Source organism: Dermochelys coriacea, chromosome 1 (assembly GCF_009764565.3).
Source record: "Dermochelys coriacea isolate rDerCor1 chromosome 1, rDerCor1.pri.v4, whole genome shotgun sequence".
Classification (NCBI taxonomy): Eukaryota; Metazoa; Chordata; order Testudines; family Dermochelyidae; genus Dermochelys; species Dermochelys coriacea.
Window position 1 is genome coordinate 240,319,995 of NC_050068.2, and position 23,199 is coordinate 240,343,193.

Genomic DNA, 23,199 nt, shown 5'->3' on the forward strand with positions numbered 1-23,199 from the left:
TGTTAGAGCCAAGCAGCCTACCTCCTAGTCCTGTATTCTAATCACACTCATCAACTTTGTCCTCTTGTTATACTGTGAGGGGACCTAGGGCAACATTCAAACTTCAGTCATCAGTTTGAGTTCAGTAGCAATGAATCTTGACTAACACAAGTTAATGGTAGCACCTCACCAGTTGTAGAGGCTACTGTAGACTTGTAGAAAAGCACAAGCTGCACTAAATAATGGAACTCAGTAAAGGGGAAGGAATATGCTTGAGGTGAAGTTTCCTGTTTAGCTTCCATAACAACTCTTTCTTGTCTTTCTTTCCTTCCCCCCCCCCCCCCCCCATTTATCTACTCTTGCTTGGTGTCGGTTTCTGATTCAGCTCACTGTTCAAAACAGCTGTTCTCCTCTATCAGACTGGGAGAGGGTTACAAAGTGAGGAAAATTAAAACAAACACAGCTAGCTTATCGGGAACTGCAGGAAACTCATTCAGCAGTGGCTATTGCTTTAAGTTTAAGCAGCCCCATGTTCCCTAACAATAGATACAAAATGTATTAGCAGTGCATCATTATTGTATGTGAAGCTGTAGTATCTTAAAATACTACTCATTCTGTCTTCAGCCACAGATTCTGGGGGCTCAGTAGTAGTAGTAGTGTAGCAGCACCTAAAGGCCATAACTAAGCTTGGGGGAAGGGAAGATTCATTCCATTAAATGCCCTATAAGTAAGGCCCTACCAAAGTCATGGCCTGTTTTGGTCAATTTCAGTCATAGGATTTTAAAAATCATAAATTTTATGATTTCAGCTACTTAAATCTGAAATGTCATGGTGTTGTAATTGTAGGAGTCCTGATCCACAAAGGAGGTGTGTGTGGTGGGGGAGGGGGTTGCAGTACTGCTACCCTTACTTCTGTGTTGCTGGTGGCAGTGGCACTACCTTCAGAGCTGGGCAGCTGGAGAGCAGCAGCTGCTGGCCAGGAGCGCAGCTCTGAAGGCAGAGCTGCTGCTAGCAGCAGTGCAGAAGAAAGGATGGCATGGTGTGGTATTGCTACTCTTACTTCTGTGCTGCTGCCTGCAGAGCTGGGCCCTCAGTCAGTAGCTGCCACTCTCCAGCCACCCAGCCCTGAAGGCAGCAGTGCAGAAGTAAGAGTGGCAATACCACAATCCCCTTAATAATCTTCTGACCCCTCCTGCAACTCCCTTTCAGGTCAGGACCCCCAATTTGAGAAACATGGGTCTCCACCATGAAATCTGTATGATGTAGAGTAAAAGCACATAAGACCAGATTTCATAGACTGACACGTTTTTCATGGCTGTGAATTTGGTAGGGCCCTATGTATAAATACACAGTAATATAGTCTAATCTAAACATCTTAAAGTCTAACTATTCCACTCCCTTGCATTAAATGAAATTATAGCAACAAAGAATTTACATCCACTTCTCTCATGAAGGCTTCTTGAAACTGAATGAGCTGTTTTATGCCTATGTATTTAGGTGTCAACATATCTTAGATTAAATTAGGTTTTAATGCTGGCCTAGGTGTCTTAATGCTAGTGCACACGATTCTCTTACTATAGTAATCAGTCCAAATGCCATGAGCATTCTGTTAATATGGCTACAAAAACTGTTTAGTTTAATTGCTAGAAACTCGTTCACAAGGCCCATAGGTCAATGATTATTAAGACTTGTTTACCTGTTTCATTACTAACAGCCTGTGGAATAAATTTTACTAAAGGGGAAAACATGCATTTATATTGTAAAAACAAAATCTCAAACAGCTAAAGGACTACAGTAGTAATAGTAGATGTAAGGGCAGCAAATTGGACTGTCTTCAGGCTTTATCCTTCAAGCTTCCTGTATCTCCTCTGCCAGCAGCCAGTACATAATGCATTTACACTGGTGCTTAAATGATGCCATAATTGTATAGTGCACATGAACATGCTCATCAGTTCAGCTAACCAGACTAAAGGATCAGCAGAATACAATCATTCTAAGCCCTGAAGAATGTCAAGACAATGCCAGGTTTAATCTTCTCTGAAAGTATACTCCTTGTGATTTGTGCACCTAAAGAAAGAGTGAGTTATTCTAAAGTTCTTACAGTGAACACTACAAGGGTCAGCATTGATGCAGTCTCAAGGTTAAAGAGAGGAGTTTGAAATGTGCATAATCTCTAATTATAGTGAATATTTAAAGTGTTTATCCAGCCTCCCTCACTGTCCTAACTTATACAGGATAATTCATGCTAACACTCTGCTTTTTGTAATCAATAGAGGATTTGGATATTCTGTAATTTAAATAGGCAGGCTTGAACTCCTGTCATTCAAAAGGTAGTTTTCCCCTGTAGATTTGTAACTGTTTCAGATTTTACATTATGATCTTGATGTCAAAAGGAATATGCTTCTCACTTATTTAGCACACCTCATCTGAGGCTACCAAATTTCTTTGCAGTATTAAGCCACACATATCTGAGGTACAGTATGGCTGTAGTAGTCACTTCACAGATTGTTATATTGGGAAAAGAGAATAAATAGCAGAGCTAGGAATAGATCTTAAATGTCAGGGTCCAACCACTCTACAATATAGACCCTACATTAATAATTTCTGTGTAGGTAGTACATGACCTTTCTTTTCTCGACTTACTAACTTAAAAGGATAAGCTTACCGATGAAGTGAGCTATAGCTCACGAAAGCTTATGCTCAAATAAATTTGTTAGTCTCTAAGGTACCACAAGTACTCCTTTTCTTTTTGCAAATACAGACTAACACAGCTGCTACTCTGAAACTTATCTAGTAGAACATTAATTTCTGAATTGTAATTTTACACTGAACATCTTTTAGTCAGATGAGTAGCAAAAAAAAAAAAAATCAAGAAATCTGAAGCCTAGCTATTTTGGAGCTGTAAGTCTATTTTAATTTGCTAACACATGTTTAGCTCATAGTACCTTGACATCTACATATTAAAAGCTATTTTAACATGATAAACCCTGTATAAATCACAATTCTGCAAAAGGGTGCAAGCTGACTAGTATTCTAGTGAATGCTAGCATGGGATTTCAGTGGCTTTGAATATGACATTTTGTTAGAGGTCCATTGTTCAGTTTCCTACTCACCATTTAAAAATGAGGATATAAATGTTCTACAATAAATGTGGATTTGTTATGCATTCTGCTAGATGAGAAGAGACACTCACATGCTTATGGGACAGATTCTACATCTCCTCTTAAAGCGGAGGATGGTTTCCATCTCCTCTTTAGTCATTTCAAAGTCAAATACCTTAAAAAGAGAGCGAGAGAGACAGACACACAAAATAAGATGTACAAGAGGAAAGTTTAAGTGGCTTCCAGGTAAGGATACTGCAGAGATGAGGAAGAATGCATTATAGTTGTTTAGGTGACAGAAGGAACACAACTTCATGAACAAATGTTACAATGAATGCCCCCATTTCTGAGTGGGTAATAAAATATATGAACCAAAATTTTAAATGTGAGGTACGTAAAGCCAGGCATATAAATTAAGTTGCCTGATTTTCACAGTTTCAACTCTTAATTTAGTCAAAGGGACTTGTGATATCTCTGCAAGTGCTCAGCACCTGTGAGTATCAGGTCACTTAATTTATATGCTGAATTATTAGTGCCATGTTCCAAATTTTGGCCTTGAATTATGAAAACCACTCTACAATACAAAACGGAATGATTCTACCCGCTAGGTTCTTATATTATAATTTAGGATGTCACTAACCACTCAACTCACTGACAAGATCAATTTTTATTTTATTTTGCTGAAAAAGATAGTTCAGGTAGACTTTCAAATGTTTACAAATGAGGGATAATTCAGAGGAAGAAAAGATATGTTTGCATGGCCTGATCCTTCAAACCATTACTCAGGCCATTTCTCGTGTATTCAGTGGGATATTTACTTTAGTATAAGTACTGCAGTGTTTGGCCCTTCATTAGTGGTAACCACAGTGTAGCCTGTGTTAGTACTTAAGAATTGTTGTAGGTATAAGTGTCTGGCTTAGTTTCAAATATGTGGGTGTTACCTCAAAGAGGTGACAGTGTTAATGAGAATTCTATTTATTTTAGTTGTTTCCAAATTCTTAGTTGTTATGTGGTTATCGGAGTCTAGAAGAATCAACTGAGTATGGGGAAATCATGTACATTAAACAAAGGGATTCAGGTGTTTTGGAATGGTCTAGCATTGAACTGACATGATGATGGAGAGAGAGAGACCATATTTTGAAACAAAGTAGTATATGTAATCAGGCAACTCACTAATAGAATTTTAAATCAAACTGTTAGGTCACCTCTTCCAGAGGGAGGATTTGGTTTCACATTTATTTGTTTGCTGGTTGTTCTAATGAAGTAAGCTGAGTGGTTGCCATTTCAAAAAAAACCTTCAGCATTTACCATGTTATCATATAGTCATATCTGAGAGACCCCAGTTATTTCCTGTTCTAAGTATAAGGGAAAACAGTGATATTGGTAAAGTAAAGCAGGTTTCCTGTGTAAACTTGCAACAGAACCTATAAGTATCTTATTTGCAACATTACCTTAAAATTCTCCTCAATACGATGTGGAGTGACAGACTTGGGAATTACACTCACATTTCTTTGGATGTGGAACTGGATCAGAACCTATAGCAACAAATCAGAAATGTGGCAAATTGAGAAGACAATGCCATGCCTACTTTCACATTCAATAGTGAATAAATCTCCTAGATCAAAGAGTTACCACAGGAGGAAGCAATGTAGCAGAGCCACCCTAATTTTTGCAAATACTCATTTATTACTAGTATTCATGAGACCAAGATGGCAACTAGTGACTGCCACTGACTGAAAAGGTTGACTAATGGTGATGCATATGAAAGATGCAGCTACCCCTTTCTAGCTAATGCCCTTAATTTCACAGTTTAGTGGTCAATAATCTTTCCCCATTCCTTCTGTAATGCAGTCATATTAAAAACAAATATTTAAAGCAACACGCTATAAAGAAAACGTAACAGGGAGCAGAATTGGGCGCAATTCCTTTGTGAAAGATGTTAGCCAGCATAAGAGGATGACATTTTAGAAAGGAAAAAAATGTTGTACAATGAGTCTGTACATGAGCTGAGGTTTTGCTGTACTTAGCTGCAATTTCCCTAATCTTGGGTTTCAGAGTAGCAGCCGTGTTAGTCTGTATTCGTAAAAAGAAAAGGAGTACTTGTGGCACCTTAGAGACTAACAAATTTATTTGAGCATAAGCTTTCGTGAGCTACAGCTCACTTCATCGGATGCATTTGGTGGAAACCACCAAATGCATCCGATGAAATGAGCTGTAGCTCGCGAAAGCTTATGCTCAAATAAATTTGTTAGTCTCTAAGGTGCCACAAGTACTCCTTTTCTTTTTCCTAATCTTGGGGTCATCCAAGAGGAAAAAGTCCTCAGACTTGGGCCTACAAAAATAAAGAGTAGACACTTTGATGGAAAAGATAATTGTGTTTCCACCACTAAACATCATAGGGTTCATAAGATAATTGGTAATTTAGGAACAAAAGAATTTATGGCATACTTTAATTCACCCCATCACATTGCTCCTCTCCCCCCAAACATCATTCTTCACATTATTTTATCATGAGTAGGCATCTGTGAATAGCTGAGTTTAGCTTAGAAGTTAGATATAGCTCGTTCCAATATACTCCAATAAGATGTTCTATAGTCTAGGACTTAGCACCGAGAATACCTTCCCTCTGACTCCCAAGAGTTTCATCCTTCATGATCCCAGTTTCTCTTGTAGGAATGGATGGAGAGTGGATGTCTTCGAGGTAGTCTAGCGGGTTTGAAGATTAGAACCAGAGACAATCTCAAGCTCACCATATGTTTGTTAGAATGAATGCATGAAACTGATGTTTTCATGACAGGTGTTTGATTATGATTTTCTAATTTTTCATTAAGTTGTTAAAGAATGTTAAATAAATGTATCAGAATTCAACTAAGAATTTTATTTACCAGTTCACAAAATAATTGCTTGTTTTTCTATTAAAATACATAAATCCAGTCAGACTGAGTCCCACACATTAATCCATTAATTCAATAAGAGATTCATGGTTTCTATGTAATTGTGCAGATTTAAGAGAAATTTTGAGGTTTTGTAATCTACAATATTTTATCAATTTTCTTCATTTTTTATTTCATCCAGCTATGATAATATACAAATATTAGTTTATTGAAATCACTCCTAAAAAGAAAACAAGATATAGAAAACATTCTTACCAAGGCCAGTTGGGAGCTCCAAGGGGACAGTATGCAGTGACAGCAATCCCTTGGGTCTGGCAATACTTAACCAGCTCTTCATGAGGAAGGTATGTGTAGCTCTCGATCTACAAGCATGAACACTAAGTTTACGCAGAGGCAGACTGTACTACTGTTCTTCAGAGTACAGACACTGAGTACAGAAAGATATATAGTAGCACAAGCTTCTCCATAGAATATATCCCCCCTAACCTACAGAAGATAGCTTCTTTTGGAACTAGTCAATATATAGTAGAACCTTAGAGTTACAGACACCTCAGGAATGGAGGCTGTCCATAACTCTGAAATATTAACTCTGAACAAAACATTACAGACTTCAGTCACCGGGGAGTTGGGGCTGCAGGCTCAGGGTGGGGAGGGGGGTCAGGGCTTCTGACCCTAGGGGCCGCCAGGGCTCTTGGCAGGGGGCTCAGGGCTTCTGCCCTCTGGAAACATCAGGGCTCAGGGCTTTAGACCTGGGGGAAGCACTGGGGCTTAAGGCTTCAGTCTTGCCTCTCTGTTCCCAGCTTCAGCCTCGTGGGGGACATCAAGGATCAGGGCTTCAGTCCCAGGGGAGTTGCCAGGCATCAGGGCTTTAGCTATGGGGGGGGAATGCTGGGGCTGAAACTGGCGCTCCGCTCACAGCTAGAGCCCCGGCGACCCTCGCAGGGCTGAAGCCCCAAGCCCCAGTGCTCCCCACAGTCTAAAGCCCTGAGCCCCAGTGCTCCCGAGGGTCAGAAGTCCCCAGCCGCCCCCACCCACACCCTGCAGCTGCAGCCCCAACCCCCCTCCCCTCTACCCTACCCAGTGGCTGAAGCCATGAGCCCCAGGGCTAAAGCTGGGAGGCAGCTCAGTATTTGCTGGTGTTTGGGGTGGGGGGTTCCTTTTTGTCTTTTTTTGGTCTCCGCTACTGCCTGATTGATGACTTTCGGTTTCACAGGGTGGCCAGTTGACTGGTAAGTCCATCACTCTGGTATTCCTATCTCTGAGGTTCTATTGTACTGTAAATTATCTAAAGGCACTCCTCCTGCAAGGAGTAGTTAAAGAACTGACTTGGTTTGTACTTTTAGTTTCTTGTGATCTAAAATTTTTTATTGTACACAACCTCCATCTCATTGTTGATTAAGCACAACCTTGTGCTAAGCTTGCTTCCCCTTGGTAATATGCCACAGAGTGACTGACTTGGGGCAACTAAACCAGCTTTTCACAGGTGTTCACTAATTGTGTATTTTTTATTTTTAATGCAGTTGAAATGTTCGGGTTTCCATTTTGACCTTATCACCATGGAACATTTCAATTTGGTGTTTCAGAATGACTTTTTATTTCAAAAATTTTTATTTTACATTTTTATATTTTTTTATTTTTTATTTTTATATTATACAAATTACCAGATCAGTTACCAATTAGAATAACAATTACAAATGATCAGTTAGAATAGCAAAGAGTACCAGTTACCAAACCAATTAGAATACCAATTACCAAGCAAACTAACAATTAGAATACTACTTAGCAATTAGAATATCAATTTTAAAAAACAATTATCAATTTATAATATAAAATATAAAACAATTAAAATACATTAAAAAATCAAAATAGAAACAATGTCTCAATTTACCTGAAACTAAATTTTTTTCAGAAATTTTATTCTGTGAGCGATTTTGAAATTTGAACTTAGAACAAAAAAAAATGTTAAATGTCTGAATTTCCCACAGGATGGAAATTCCAAGTTTTGAACAACTCTAATTATATGAATCATAGAAAAACTCATTAAATGGTCCATTCTGTCCATTAACCAATTACATCCTTCTCAAACATACACAGACACACATACAAGTCACATCTTCTGCCTGCAGCATCCTTCAGACAAGTGTTCTGCCAACATTAATGAGTCTATAAACTGTCTACCTGATTATTCACTGGTTTGTATTTTAAATCAGGTTTGTTCAAGAGCCTCTTTATCTGTTCATAGTTAAAGTTGGAGATTCCAATGGATTTTGCCAATCCTGCATCCACCAGCTCTTCCATAGCCTAAGGATACAAGAGAATCAGACATTCTATATAACAAAGGGTTTATCAACACAGGGAAATTGACTGGCAGCTATTCTGGAATAACTCCCCCTGTGAACACACTATTCCAGAATAAAAGTAATTTTATTCCAGAATAATTAGTCTGCTCACAAAGCAGAGTAATAATTTTGGAATAATGTCACTTTTCTTTCAGAGTTATTCCAGAAAAGTTATGCAAGTCAGTTTTTCCATGTAGACATACATGGGACAAAGTGTTCGTGGTCTTATTGTTAACTTGCCTATTTTCTTTCACAAAACCAAATGATAAATCAGGTAGTTGGACCTGCCAAATACATCATGTTTTGCAGGTCCCAGAGGCTAGCTGAGAAAGGGGATACACAAAAAATAGTCCGCTGCATCCTTCTTTTAGGAGGCAGAGACATCTCATTCTCTTTTAAGAACAGTTTTCTTTTTGTGCTTGTTATCATTAGTATCAGCCTGCAGTTTCCTTTTTATTCCTGTAAATCATCAATAAGACTTGATTCATTTCCCATCTGACAGAATGGAGAAAAGAACAAGATTCCCAAGTGTTCCTTCTAAATCTGGTGACTTACTATCTCATTCTTTCTCCTGAAGGCTTAGCGTAGCACTGTTGAGCACACACAGTTCCTGTTGCCACCCTCATCCAATAGCATTTCTGACAGAAACAAAGGGAATCTCAAATCATCAGTTAACCCACCTCCCATGTGTCCAGAAAATCTGTGTCACTTGGAATGATCATGCTGCTCTCATCTGCAGGAAGCGGTTCTTCTCCGGCCTGTCATTGTAAGGTAGATAAAGATATCCTCCATGCTGAATTATCTATTGGGTTTTTTTGTTTGTTTTTCTTTAAATCTGCAAGTGAGTGAAGGTAGATTTATACAGGGTGTCCCGACTTGAGCTTTGAGGGGCAAAAAGAAGGAAAAAAGAATTACTTATTAAACTAGTTAGTTTCTGAGCAGACTGGCACCATGCCAATCAGTATGACTTGCAACTACAAGCAGAGGAAAGACAGAAGTTTATCAGTGCTTCTGTCAGCTTATAGGAGCTCTCTGGAGGTTGACAGAACAGTCCTGCAGTAGGGAGCTGAGAATTAGCTATCTTTCCAGTAAAGATAGAGGTAGATAAGCATTCAGAACATAGACATCATCAGACAGGAATATTGTAGAATATTATAGACAGCCAAATGACTAGATATTATGAGCCAAGAGACCTGGATTTGATTTGGATCAATTACTCTCTAATCCAGAAGGGCTAGAAAAAGAAAGAAAATAAGAATGACAAAAAGACTACATTACAGTAGCACAGTAGCACAGCTGCAGCATAGACGTATCATAAGAATGACCTTGCAAGATAGCTACTGCCTTACCAGTCCAGGGCAGCACTACTTTCCGGAGGATACTGGGAGTGGCACCAATACACTCTGAAGAAAGTCTAGTCTTCCTTGCCTGGTTAGAAGATAATTATGGCATGACTGCTAAGAAGAGGAAATTGCCTCCCTAGGACTCTGACAGAAAGGCTTAGAAGAGTTAAAGTCACAGTACCTTGAATCCCATGGGCCAGTGCATCAGGTAGAGGTCCAAATAATCCAATTTCAGTGCAGCAAGCATATTCTGGCATGCTCCCTTCACCATGGATTTCTCATGAAATGTGCACCACAGCTAGAGAGAGAAAACTAAGCATGACAGTTGACTTCACAGGCAAATGAAATCCGCAGCAGGACAGGGGAATGTCACATCTACCAGAGGCAGGTCTGGGAATATTATGCCATTCATCTACAGGGGAGGTGGCGTTGATGGGTATATTCTTGCAGTTAATTTTGTCACTGGCAGTACACTTGACTAAATTAGGATTCTGTCAGATTAAAATATAGTAAAACGTCACCAGTTAAGACAGCAATTAAAGAAAATAATGCAAAAATGCAAGATTGGTGAAGACCCACTCACAAGTTTTCCAGTAGGTAGAAACCAATTTCTTTCTTACCCTTGTTGCTGCTGGGGAGAAAACCTAACATACAAGAGTTAATAATTCAAACCTGCAGCAGGAATGAGCAAGAATATTGTAGCCATGCTTTCTTCCTCAGGGTCACTGAAAGAAGAGGCTAAGTTCCTGCTCTATTGCTGGCAAAAGAGGAGTACACAGAAAAGTGCATTCTAATCAACCACGGATTTTTTAAGAGTTTCTTTTTTCCTTCCCTCCATCCCCTTTACTTGACTACTGGAATAAAGAAAACAAAATTAATAAATAGTGGATACAGTATTAAGGGGTTAATTTCCTGACTAGCTTTACTCCATGGAGCCTGCCCTTTGCATTATGTGATCTTTGTCTCTTTTCCTCCCAGTCATCAACCTGACCCCATACTTAGACTCAAGAGAACAAAGGCAGTACCTTACCCTTACTGACAACAAAGAGGTCCTCCTGTGTCACTCCTCAATTTTCTCTTGGATCGCAATCCCTATTTCATTTTCATTCTGGTACACATAGGCACAGTCAAACTGGTAGTATCCAACATCAATGGCAAACTTGACTGCCTCTCACTTTCCCAATGGGGGACTGAAATGAAAAGAGAAAGTCAGAAATTTAAATATCTGGAAAATATTTCCAGCTTTCCAGTGTGATAATGGTTCATCCTCCCCTAAAATCATGTAGTATTAATCCAGTAGTAATCCAGTAATCCGGATTTGATTCCCATTTTCAGTGTGCTTTATGGAACAAAACAACCAGTGACAACCTTGAGTCTTAAGCCACCTGTGACTGGCACTCACAGATTATGGTAATAGGCACCCAAGAAATACCATAGACAAGATAGATACCAGAGTGTGCCATGCCATATGCATCTATTTAGGGTGAAATCTGCCCAGATGGCCAATCATGTAGATCAAGAGGGTGGGCAAATCTCAAGGAATGGGAGTCAAAGTAAGGTATGGTAATCATATTGCTCAACATTTGCTTTGAAAACGCAATAACAGACTCCAAGATCTGTACATGGAAACTTTGCAAGAATTCTTTAGTCCATTCCCTACAACGTAAGTACATGTTCCTGGAGACATCAGACTGAGAGTGTGGAGGAAGGAAAACATGATACAATTCTCCAGTCCTCCCTGGCTGAAAGTAACTGGTCATGACACTGTCTCATTAGAGGAGTGCCCTCCAGGAGATTCTCCACATCCCTGTTGGAAACCTTCATTCACCTGCTTAACATTTCCTTTGCAGCCAGTCATTCTGAGAGTGAGAAATTGACAGGATAACTTTTGAAGAGCTCTGCTAAACTGACCATGGAATCAATGTTGAGTTACTTGGAATCAACACCTGGAATTAAGTTATAATTTGCCGAGGGAGAAAAAGAGGAGAAACCAGTTTTAAGGTGGGGTATTGGGAAACACGAGGAAAGACATAATCACTGGAAATTCTCTTGACTCTTGGACATAAACAAATCTGCTATTGAGGAGCTGGGACAGGAGGCATATGTAGATACAATGCAAAATATTATAGAAAGTGCCACTCTCTGGATAAGGCACATAGTTTAGGATTCATTATCAATATGAAACCACATAACTTTCTTGGCTGGAAAAGAACACTGAAAATTTGTTTGACAACCTTATACCAAGTCAAGTGGAAAGAGGGGAGGCATCTCAAGTAAGAACTTGCAGCAAAAGCAGAACTACACATTCCTATATTTAATGCATTATAAGATTAACAATATAATCACTGATCCCTTTTTTTTAAGCACATAGTTCTAAGTCCTGCAGATCAAAGGCTGCTTGGTTGGGGTGCTGGGTAATGTTGGTGGCCTGTGACATACAGGAGGTCAAACTAGATGATCTGGTGGTCCCTTCTGGCCTTAAATTCTATTACTCTTTAGAAAAAAACCCTACCTGGATTCTTGCATGTGGTAGAAAAATAAGCAGGAACCAGTTATCCCTTCTGGCGAATATGTACTTTTTGTATAACTCTTGCAGTCTGAATTAATCTCATTTCTTGCATAAGATTCATTAACTGCAGTTCCTTCAGCAGCCTGGGAAAGCTAGCTGGCATATGTAAAAGAGGCAGCATGCCAAGATGTACCAGTCTCTTTGTGGCCCCCTGCTGGAGGCCCCTCAATCCTACCACCACCCCACCCCAGGAAGGAACAGTAAAGGTGGGTCCCCCAGAGCTGCCTAGAGAGGCTGCCTAAAAGCAGCCAATCAGAGCCAGCAATCTCAAATAAAAGGAGCTGCAGGGGCTGAATAGATCAGTTCATGGCTGGGGTTAGGGGGAACTCTGGCCTGAGGGAGCTTGATAGGCTGTATTTGCGAAACCTGGGGGGTGAGAGGACCTGTGAGCTCCATCCCTAAGATAATGAATGGCAGTAAAGAGACCAGGTGGGAAGAGGCCCAGGGAATTAATTAAAGGAGGCAGAGGTATGTGACTGCTGTTTATAGGGTCCTTGGGTTTGGACCTGGAATATTTGGTGGGCCCAGGTCCTGCCAGTGGCAAAATAGCTAAACCCTAATGAAGGGCTGGATTAAAAAGGACCTGAAGACCCTGGTGAGGACTGACTGTGGACTCTTTGCTACTCTGGAGGGGGTTCATCTATTTGACTGTGGTACTTGACCAGAGAGCTGAGCCACTGAAGACCTGCCTAGCAAGGTCAGCAACCTACAGAGGATGCCAAGAGCAGGGGGGAAAAGACTGAAGTGCCACACCCAGCTGACAAGAAGCAGTCAGGAGGTAAGTACTCTTGTCCCAGTCAGTCACTATACAACCCCTGGGGGGTTGTGAAGTTATTGCATGGGGGGGGGGAACTGTGAGCTGTCAACCTCCACCCCAAACCCTGCTTTGCCTCCAGCATTTTTAATGGTGATAAATATATTAGTGTTTTTCATTTATATGGGGGGGGGGTCACGCTCGGAGGCTTGGTATGTGAAAAGGGTCACCAGTACAAATGTTTGAGAACCACTGATACACAATATGCTGTACAGTATCTAGGAGCTGCTGTACTAAAGTGCAATGTGGAAGACAAAGCTTTTTGTGAAGAAGCAAAACGCGATCCTTGTGTTAGCTGGTGGAGCAAGGAGAGACAGGATTGGCAATTTGTTGCATGGTTACACAAGTCTGCAATGAGACATTCAGAGAATAATCCCTTGTGGTGTTTTTACACTATGTACCTGCATTATAACAGGATCTATCTTTACATAGTCATGCAGTACTCAAATTGAAACTCCTCTATTTAGTAAGTACAGAGAGATACAGTTGAGGTTGCTGTGGTGACATTCATACTGAATAATGACAAAATAACCCTAGTGATTTTTTTGTGGAAATCAACATTGAATTTTTCATTGCATTTAGATAGGGGCTTCTTGCATCCAAAAATCTTTCCAGTCAGCCTGACCCACTTATCAGGTTCATTCAAAGATTTCAGCAGAAAGAATGAAGAGTACTTGTGACACTTGAGAGACAGACTAATTTATTTGGGCATAAGCTTTTGTGGGCTAAAACCCACTTCATATCCGATGAAGTGGGTTTTAAAGTGGGTTTTAGCCCACAAAAGCTTATGCCCAAATAAATTTGTTAAAGGTGCCATAAGTACGCCTCATTCTCTGATACAGACTAACTACCACTCAAACCTGTCAAAGATTTCACAAATTATCACTGATAAATCATGTTACAATCCCATGCTTGCAATAATGAGTTAAGGGGCCTCATCCTGAGAGATCCTGGGCATGCACAATTAGCACTGGAGTCAATGGGAGCTGAAAGCACTTAGCACCTTTCGTGATTAGACCCACACAGAGGAGGGCAATTGAAAAGTGTAAACATAAGTACAACTTTTCTGACACACATTCTTTCTATATTTCTTCTTCAGGCACTTCTCATTTTCAATGTAACATTTTACAGAGCTTTCATAAAACATAGGGCTGAACACCTTTTATCTTTTTAATGTTGCAGTTTTTTGTGAGATTTGTCCATTTTGCCGCCTACTTGAAAATTAATTTAAAGAGGCTCTTAAAAACCTTCTCCTACACCCCAAAGCAGCAATGTGAGATACTACAGTTCCTTTTTGTTTGGAAAGTACCATGCAGAAATAAGGTGCTTTGTACAAAACTACTTGGATGTCAATTTATAAAGTTCCATTTGCAAATCCAGTTAATTACAGTAGATGATACTTAAATTCATTCTAACAGATTAGCACTGAATATTAAAAAAATCACATGAAGCAGTTTTCAGGGGCATCGGCTTTTACATCAAAAAGCAAATCTCCACACAGTCACACTCGAAAGATTTGACAAGTAAAGAAAGCTGTAACTGAACAGTCACACCTGCAGAATTTCGAGACCATAAGTTCCAGGTAGGAGTTGCACTCTCTTGGTGAGACAGCTGCAACAGGCTTGATGACCTGTAGCAGTTTCATCGTATCATACAGGTTACAAACTAGCCTTGCTCTAGGCATGTGTACAGTACCGGAGTAGTTGGGTCTCATCATTACCTGCCAGTTTCCTAGTCCCAGGATGGGCATCTTTGTGTTTGTGCTCAGTTCCACATAGGTTGTCATGGCTTGTCTGTTCTAATTCCCTTTGGAATGCAACACGGTAAAAGAATGGGCAGTACCCTGACAAAAGCCTTCAATAGGTTCTTGCTCCACCCACTTTCTGGTGATTAGCTGCAAATAGGAGTGGGAAGGGAGAATGAAGGGGAGAAGCCTCAGAAGGTGGAGGTTTTGCTCTGTGCCTCTTCCCTCTCCTCTTTGGAGGATTATGAAGCCATGCAGAATTACAATCTGCAAGTGTGCAGTAGGCTTTGTATGTGTGTCCTTTATACAATTTGAATTTTTGAGGGTGTTAATAAGCAAGTGGGGGGGGGGAGGAGATTGACTTTCAGAAAGCCTTTGACAAGGTCCCTCACCAAAGTCTCTTAACTCTTATCCCATAACTGCTTACTTTGCTTATGTTATGGATCATTAACTGACAGGAAACAAAGGGTAGGAATAAATGCTCCATTTTCACAATGGAGAGAGGTACCTAGCAGGGTCCCCCAAGAATCAGTACTGGGACCACTGTTCAACATATTCATAAACAATCTGGAAAGGGGATAAACAGTGAGGTGGAAAAGCTGCAAATGATGCAAATTACTCAAGATAGTGAAGTCTAAAGCTAACTGTGAAGAGTTACAAAGGGATCTCACAAAACTGGGTGACTAGGCACAATGGAAAATATAATCCCAACTATACATACAAAATTATGAGGTTTAAAGAACTCGTACTAAAAGATTTTTGGAGTCATTGTGGATAATTCTTTGCCACTGCACAGTGAGCAGGTGTTTTCAATCAAACCACAGAATTTTAGGAACCATTAGGCAAGGGATAGATAACACAGAAAATATCTCAATGCCACTATATAAATCCATGGTATACCCACACCTTAAATATTGAATGCAGTTCTGGTCTTCCCATCTCCAAAAAAAAGTGTGTATGGGGGGGGGAGTAGAATGGCAACAAAAATGATTAGGGGTATGGAACAGCTACCATATGAAGAGAGAATAAGAAGACTGGGACTCTTCATTCTTAGAAAAGAGAAGACTAAGAGGGGATATCATGAATGCTATGGAGAAAGTGTTTATCCCTTTACAACTCAAGAATGAGGGGTCACCTAATGAAATTTATAGGCACCAGGTTTAAAACAAACCAGAGGAAATACTACACACACCACACAGTCAACTTGTGGAACTCATTGCAAGGGGATTTTGTGAAGACTAAAAGTATATCTGGGTTCAAAAAAGAATTAGATAAGCTCATTGAGAAGAGGTCCATCAATGGCTATTAGCCAAGATGGTAAAGGATTCTACCCCATGATTTGGTTATTCCTAAACCTCTGACTCCTGATAGCTATGACTGGACAAAGGGGGCTGGCTCACTTGATTCTGTTCATTCCCTCTGAAGCATCTGGCACTGTTAGAAGACAGAATATCAGGCTAGATGGACTACTGGTCAGACCCAGTATGACCATTCTTGTACCTTTTTTTTTTTAGTTTAAAGCTAGAAAGAACCACCAGATCACCTAGTCTGACTGCCTGTATGGCACAGGCCACAAACACCATCCAGTACTTTTGCACCAACCCCAAAACCAAAATTAGACTTGAGTATTAAAGTCCCCAGGAGACTAAATTGTTGTGAGAATAGGAGGGACTGTGCTGCCCAAGGCCCCTGTAATGGCAAGGAAATAAGTGAGATGCCCAGATAATCCCAGCAAATGACCCACTCCCCATGCTGCAAAGGAAGGCAAAAATCCCAAAGGTCACTGCCAATATGACCTGGGGGGAAATTCCAACCTGACCCCATATAATGCAATCAGTTAAGATCTGAGCATGTGAACAAAAACCAGCCAACTGAGCATGTGAGAGTGTGCTCATACTGCCTCAAATCATAGGACACTATACAGGGTGGGCCACTCTCCGGCCATGGCCATCTCTGATGGTTCAGAGGAAAGAGAATGCATTGAAGGGAGGGAATCCCTTCCTAACCCCTGCAGGTGACTGGCAAAGCATAACCGTTAGGAACATAAGACATAAACTGGAAGAGTCCCCAGGGCTGCTGAGCCCTGTCCCCCACCATCACAGTAACCCATTGTACAATCCCACACACATTTATCCAGTTTTCTCTCAAAACAAAGTTTTGTCCCCACAATTCCTATTGGGAAGCTGTTCCAGAACCTCACATCTCAGAAACCTTCAGAGGAGGAGTTCCAGCCTGAATTTGGCCTTGTGCCAACATTTTTCCTTTAGCTTAAATAGTTCTTCCCCCTCCCTGGTGTTTAGAGCAATCATATACCTTCTCAGCCTTCTTTTTGTTAGGCTAAACAAGCCAAGCTTTTCCAGATTCCTCTCATAAGATAGGCCCTCCATACCCCGATCATACTAGTAGCTCTTCTCTGTAACTTTACAGTGTGAATTCATCTTTCTTGAACATGGGTAACCAGACTGGCACACAGTATTCCAAATGAGGTCTGTCTTGTGCTTTGTACAATGGCATTAATACTTCTCTAGCTCTGCTGGAAATGCTCTGCCTGATACATCCTAGAATTGCCTTTGCCTTCTTTGCACATCACATTAATGATTCATAGTCCTCTTGTGAGTGACCAACACAACCAGGTCTCTCATCTTCTGTTGCTTCCAACTGACAAACCCCTGGCTTAAAGCAGAAACTCTTATTATTAGATCCTAGGCGCATGACCTGACACTTGTTCTGCTGAATTTCATCTCTTTTCTGTCATTCCAGTCTTCAGTTTCATCCAGATTCCTGTATCCTATCCTTTTCTGTATCCTACCCTTTTCTGTATTGATGATAGATGCATCCCGATTTTGTATTATCAGCAAATTTCATTAGCACAATCCCACTTTTTGTACCAAGGTCATTAATCAAAATACTTAAGATTGGTCCCAGGACCGATCCTTAAGGAACTCCACTAGGAATCTCCCTCTAGTTCGATATTCCACCTTTCCGCACAATCCATTGCCTTCTCCCCTTTAGCCAATTGCTTACAATGCTTGTCCTAATCCCCATCTTCTCTAATCTAACTGTTTCCCATGTGCTACCATGTCAAATGCTTGACTGAAGTCCAAGTATATTAAATCTACTGCATTTCCCTTATCTAAACTCAATCTTTTTTCTCAAAGTAATCAGATTAGTCTGGCATGATCTCCTCCTTTGGGAGATCCTTATTGCATTATTTCCCCTTTCCCAGTTACCTCTTCTTCCTCTTGCTCCCCACCCCTCGCTTCTCTGCTTTTCCACAAGGAATTACTATACTGGGGTAGCAAACTTACTGACCCTCCAAGCCACATACAACAACCTTCAGAAGTTTGAGAGCCAGGGTGCCCCTGCTGGGGCCCAGGGCTTAAGCCCTGAGCTGTGGCAGGCATCTCCTGCAGGGCTGAAGCTTCAAGATGCCCTTCCCCACTGGGCAGAAGCCAGATTTTTACCAGGGTTTACTGGCCCTGCTCAGTCACATGGTGCTGCTGGGTCCCCTCCCTGTGTGGCAGCTGCTGGAGTCAGCAAGCTGGGAGCTGCAGCCATAAGGAGAGGCAACTAGGGTGACCAGACAGCAAGTGTGAAAAACTAGGATGGGGGTGGGGGTAATAGGAGCCTATATAAGAGACCCAAAAATCAGGACTGTCCCTATAAAATCGGGACATCTGGTCACCCTAGAGCAGTGGTGAGGTGGAGCCGGTTCCCACTGGTTTGCTAGAACCAGTTAAATTTAGAAGCCCTTTTTTTAGAACCTGTTGTACCGTGAGGGACAACCGGTTCTAAAAGAGCTTCTAAATTTAACCAGCCAAAAGTGACGCCTTAGGCGCCGACTCCATGGGTGCTCCAGGGCTGGAGCACCCAAGGGGAAAAGTTGGGTGCAGAGCACCCCTGACCCCAGCTCACCCCTGCCCCGCCTCCACCTCCTCCCCTGAACACGCCGCCCCGCTCTGCTTCTCCACACCCCCCCCAGGCTTCCTGCAAATCAGCTGTTCACACCGGAAGCCGGAGTGGGCTGAGAAGCAGGCGGCGGCTTCGCAGTCAGGCCCAGGGAGATGGAGGTGAGCTGGGGGGGGGGGGGGGGGAAGGATGCGAGAAGGGTTGCCCATGCCACAGCAGGTAACTCTCCTTGCCCCAGCTCACCTCTGCCATCCTCAGCCTGAGTGTGAAGCCACCACCTGCTTCTCGGGCTTCCCGCCGAACAGCTGATTAGTGGGAAGCCGGGGTGGGGCGCGGAGAAGCAGAGCAGGGCGGTATGTTCAGGGGCGGATGCAGAGGCGAGCTAGAGCCAGGCACAGGGCGGGGAGCTGCCAGTGGGTGCTCCAGCCTGGAGCACCCATGGAGTTGGCATCTAAGGCACCACTTTATATGTGATCAGTGGGGGGAGCAGCTGCTCCCCCCGCTCCTAGGAACCAGAGGGACCTGCCGGATGCTTCCTGGGAGCTGCCCCAGGTAAGCACCTCCAGGACTCCTCACCTCACCACCCAGCAGGTCCCTCTGGCTCTTAGGGGTGGGGTGGGCACCCACTACAGTGGCCCACGAGACCCTCCTGCCTGGTTCTTGGGTAGGGGTCCTGGGGGGAGGCATCAAGGAATGCAGGGGGTTGGATGGGGCAGGGGTGGGCCACAACCCCCTTGTGGGGTGAGGAGGGAACCAGTTAAGATTTTGGCAGCTCATCACTGCCCTAGAGGCAACAGCAAACAGATGGGAGCTGCAGGGAGAGCTACTGAGGGTAAAAGGGAGGCTGTGCTTGGGGGCATGAGTCAAGCTGGGGGGAACAACCCTTTAAATTGTGCTCCCCATCAGCAGGCACCAGTGGTCTCTGGCAGAAGCCCCAGGCCCATCATCCCACCACAGAGAAGAAACCCTAAGGTGGAGAATGGGGGGGGCTCTGCAAGCCTCACTTTAACTATTAAAGAGCTGCACGCAGCTCATGAGCTGCAGTTTGGCTACCCTTCTACTATACAGTAGAACCTCAGAGCTACGAACACCAGCATTACAAACCGACAAGTCAACCACATGTAACCCCCAAGGAGATCGCACAGATTCCTGGGGCTCTGTCTGCGGGAAGCTCCAGGAGAGGCTCACTATCCCTGGTAGGGAGGGGGAGCCAAGGCAGACTCAGTCTGCCCAGCAATCAATAGGGAGGGAGAGGCCCTCCCAGGGAAAAGCCATTTGGGAGTCAGTCTGGAGCCAGCCAGGAAAAGGGCAGGACTAGCTATGTAGGGATGCTGGGGAGTCCCAGGCTTCCATGCAGGGTTCCCCCTGAAAACAGGCCTCTAAGGAACTGACAGCAGATCCCTCAGCTGGGTTTTTTCCTTCCCCACTGATTCCCAATTTGTAGCACTTGCTGGGAAACTTCCCAGCCAGTCTGAGTTTGCCCTCCAGCTCCCTAGGTGAGACCAGTACCACATGGTCAGCTCTGCTCTGTTTGCTAGTCCAGGGCAGCTGCCTGCTGAGTGTGACTGGAGGCTGGGCTAGGAGGCTACCGTTTGGATGTTAGTGTAGTTGTGTAATCTACACCTTGAGCCCTGCACCCCTTTGTGGTGAGGGGAAATCCTGAGACTGACACAGCCTGATTCCTGCCTGAGGAGGATCCCTGCCAGCAGAGAGCAGCCCCTCTGCAGTGACTGAGGAGTCCAGAGTCATCTTTGAACCTGAGGGTCATTCATGGAGTTCGTGAGCGCACCATCGAACACCATTAGTTAGTCAGGGAATTTGTTCTGGGGACCCCCTATTCCCTGAACTGTGCCCTCAAGCCAGGGAGTAAGGGTCTGAGGATTTTATAACCTGCTACACATGACACCTGTGGATGGATTTACCGCCGCCTTCCACTTGTGAGTCCTTTGGGCTGTACTGAACCCAGTCAGCCATGCTGCTAAACCACTGCAGAGAAGAATTTTGTGGTTATAGGTCATCAAGGGCCCCAGCAAAATACATGTACCAATGGGACCCTAATTTTACATTTGCTACATCAAGTCACAGGTATTTGCAGTGTGGGCACTGGTGACCCTAAAAATAGTGTTTTACCCTGTTATGTTGTTTGTCTCCTGTCTAATATAATTATTTTGTTGAATATGTTTTTATGTGCTTGTGTTGTTTCTTGGAAGTCTCCAACTATCTGGTAAGTAAGTGGGGATTACTCTGTAGTGAGAATTTTCCACCCAAGTTGTCCTGGTGACCCTGCGAGGAAGGAGCAAGGGGGATGCAGGTACCTCCAAATTTCATAGGAAAAAAAGACCCATCCCGCTGAGTGGGTGGCAGGATCCAAAAGAACCCAGACCTGTCCATCAAAACCTGTAAGGGGATTGGCATTAAAGGAGGTAACCAGGTGGAGAGGGGGCACACTACACATGTCATTTGGAACAGGAAATATGCAATCAGGCAACAGCAGAGGCGGGGGGAAAAAAACAAATACAGTACAGAACTGTTAAACATAAACTACAGAAAGTTTTTTAAAAAAAGATCTGACAAGGTAAGGAAACAATTTGTTTAATTTAAATTAAGATGGTTAAAAGCAGTATTTTCTTCATAGTAAAGTTTCAAAGCTGTATTAAATCAATGTTCAGTTGTAAATTTTTGAAAGAACAACCATAACATTTTGTTCAGAGTTACAACCTCCTTTCCAAGGTGATCATAAATCTGAGGTCCTACTGTATTAGGAATAGAGTTTAGCAAACAATTGGGTTTTTTTAGTTCAGGGCCTTAACCAAAAAATCAGAAAGAAAATTCTGGTTTGATTAGAATGGAAAACACTTGTTTTTTTCCAAAAAACTTCTTCAAATCAAAAATTCAAATTTTGAATTGACCAAAATATTTTAAGTCCATTCAGTTTTTGATTCATTTTGAGTTCACCAAAATGCCTTCCCTCAAAGCAACTTTTTTTTAGTTTTTCTTTGAATTAGGCAATTTGAGGTGTGCACAGTGTGTGTGCACATTTTTAAACTTTTTTATTTGAAACGCTCTTATTTAAAATAAAACATTTCAAATGAGAATTTTCAACTGAAACAATTCACTGAATTTGACCTGGATTCAACAAATAGTTTTGGGCACTGAAAAATGCATTTTTAATGAAAAACTAATTCATCAAAAAAAGTCACCTAGCTCTACTTAAGAGTATCTTACTCCCAAGAACCTCACCCATGCACCCCCCAACTATATTACAGTACCAAAAACAAATACAAAATGATTTCTCCTGCTGGAGAATATAGATCCATCTTTAAGAATTTTTTTCAAAAAATTGCCAGCACCAATTCTGACCCTCAGCTGTTAGCAACGTTAGAAGCCATATCATAACCCACCTGTCAGCTGCCACTATCACTATTTTAAACAAGGAAGGAGAGAATTTGGTGTCCTTTAACTTCCTGTCTGCATATAGTAACATAATATTAATCTGATGAAGATACTTGACTTGCACTTAGAGGATCAAATGCCTTCTCTATACCCATTGTGCTGGATCTACGAGCACTTTTTTTTTGTGCTGAGTCTGTTTGATTTATAATGGAAGAGAACAGCCAGATTTACAAAAGTATGTTCTGTCTCCTAGGAAGGAAAACAAATATTAAGGTATTTTCCCTGTTTAATCCATGACTGGTGTTCAGAAAACAAGTACGCTGTGAATATTTTTTTCTTTTTGCCTGTCAACAGAGATGAATCCAGATTCAGTGGTTCACTCTGAAACTGTCCTGGGAGGAATAAGATATTGAGTTTGCAGGAAGTGGCAGAAACCAAGAAACATTGCTACCAAGGCTGTAAATTGCAGCTTAGAGTCAGACTAATGTCGTGCTCAGGGCTTAAGTAAATGTTTGCTATTCTGGTATGCAGTATTACCCACTCTTGAGAGCTCTCATGGGGATTGATGTCCCTCAGCCTACCATCCACAATATTTTGAGTTTGGATGCTTCTGTCCACAGGGAAGGAGATCCATTGCTCTCCTCATTAAAATCCTGGGACCTTTGCAAGGCAGCAGATTTGGTGAGGTTCAAGGTGTCCCTGATAACGTCTCTGGAAGGATCCAAAACAAGTAAATCCCAGGATAGTTTGGACACTGACAGCAATTGAGAGGCTGTGTATCATCCTCTCAAAATCATCCCTTGGCTTTTCAGAGGTGAATGAAGACTTCTGGGGTGAGCATGTATTGGTGGATTTGCTGTGATTCAGTGGGGCTAAGGACAATCCTCTTTGGTTCATAGACTGTGTATTGTCTACTCCATCTATGAGCCAAGGACAGCATGGCCCTCCTCGTTTCCCTCCTGTGCCTCAGAGGAACAAATGTAGCATAATTGAGTGCCGTGCTTCAGCAGTAGCTAATGTGCACCTCCCAGTTTAGTAGCCAGGCAATCGTTAAGGGGCTGGCTCTGTCCTTTGGAAGCATTCACTTTTCTTGCTACTGAAGTGCTCCAGGGAA

At 42.2% G+C, this 23,199-nt stretch overlaps 2 protein-coding genes across 3 annotated transcripts in view; one reads left to right on the plus strand and one right to left on the minus strand.

Moving 5' to 3' along the window:
- Nucleotides 1-1,318: 1,318 nt before the first annotated feature.
- On the minus strand, nt 1,319-14,825 carry LOC119843797 (aldo-keto reductase family 1 member B1-like). The gene is given in 13 exon segments (XM_038373667.2): nt 1,319-2,046; nt 3,173-3,255; nt 4,532-4,615; nt 5,082-5,129; nt 5,379-5,412; nt 6,230-6,336; nt 8,153-8,275; nt 8,994-9,071; nt 9,838-9,954; nt 10,682-10,719; nt 10,722-10,828; nt 10,830-10,846; nt 14,760-14,825. Coding segments are annotated over 13 exon segments (942 nt in total). The 3' UTR covers nt 1,319-2,006.
- LOC119843778 (aldo-keto reductase family 1 member C3-like) overlaps nt 12,527-23,199 on the plus strand; it is a 47,320-nt gene continuing 36,647 nt past the window's right edge. For both annotated transcript variants that reach the window (XM_038373635.1, XM_038373645.1), the window contains exon 1: nt 12,527-13,003. In XM_038373635.1, coding sequence (XP_038229563.1) covers nt 12,941-13,003 — 63 coding nt within the window. In that variant the 5' untranslated portion in view covers nt 12,527-12,940. The remainder of the gene's footprint in view (nt 13,004-23,199) is intronic.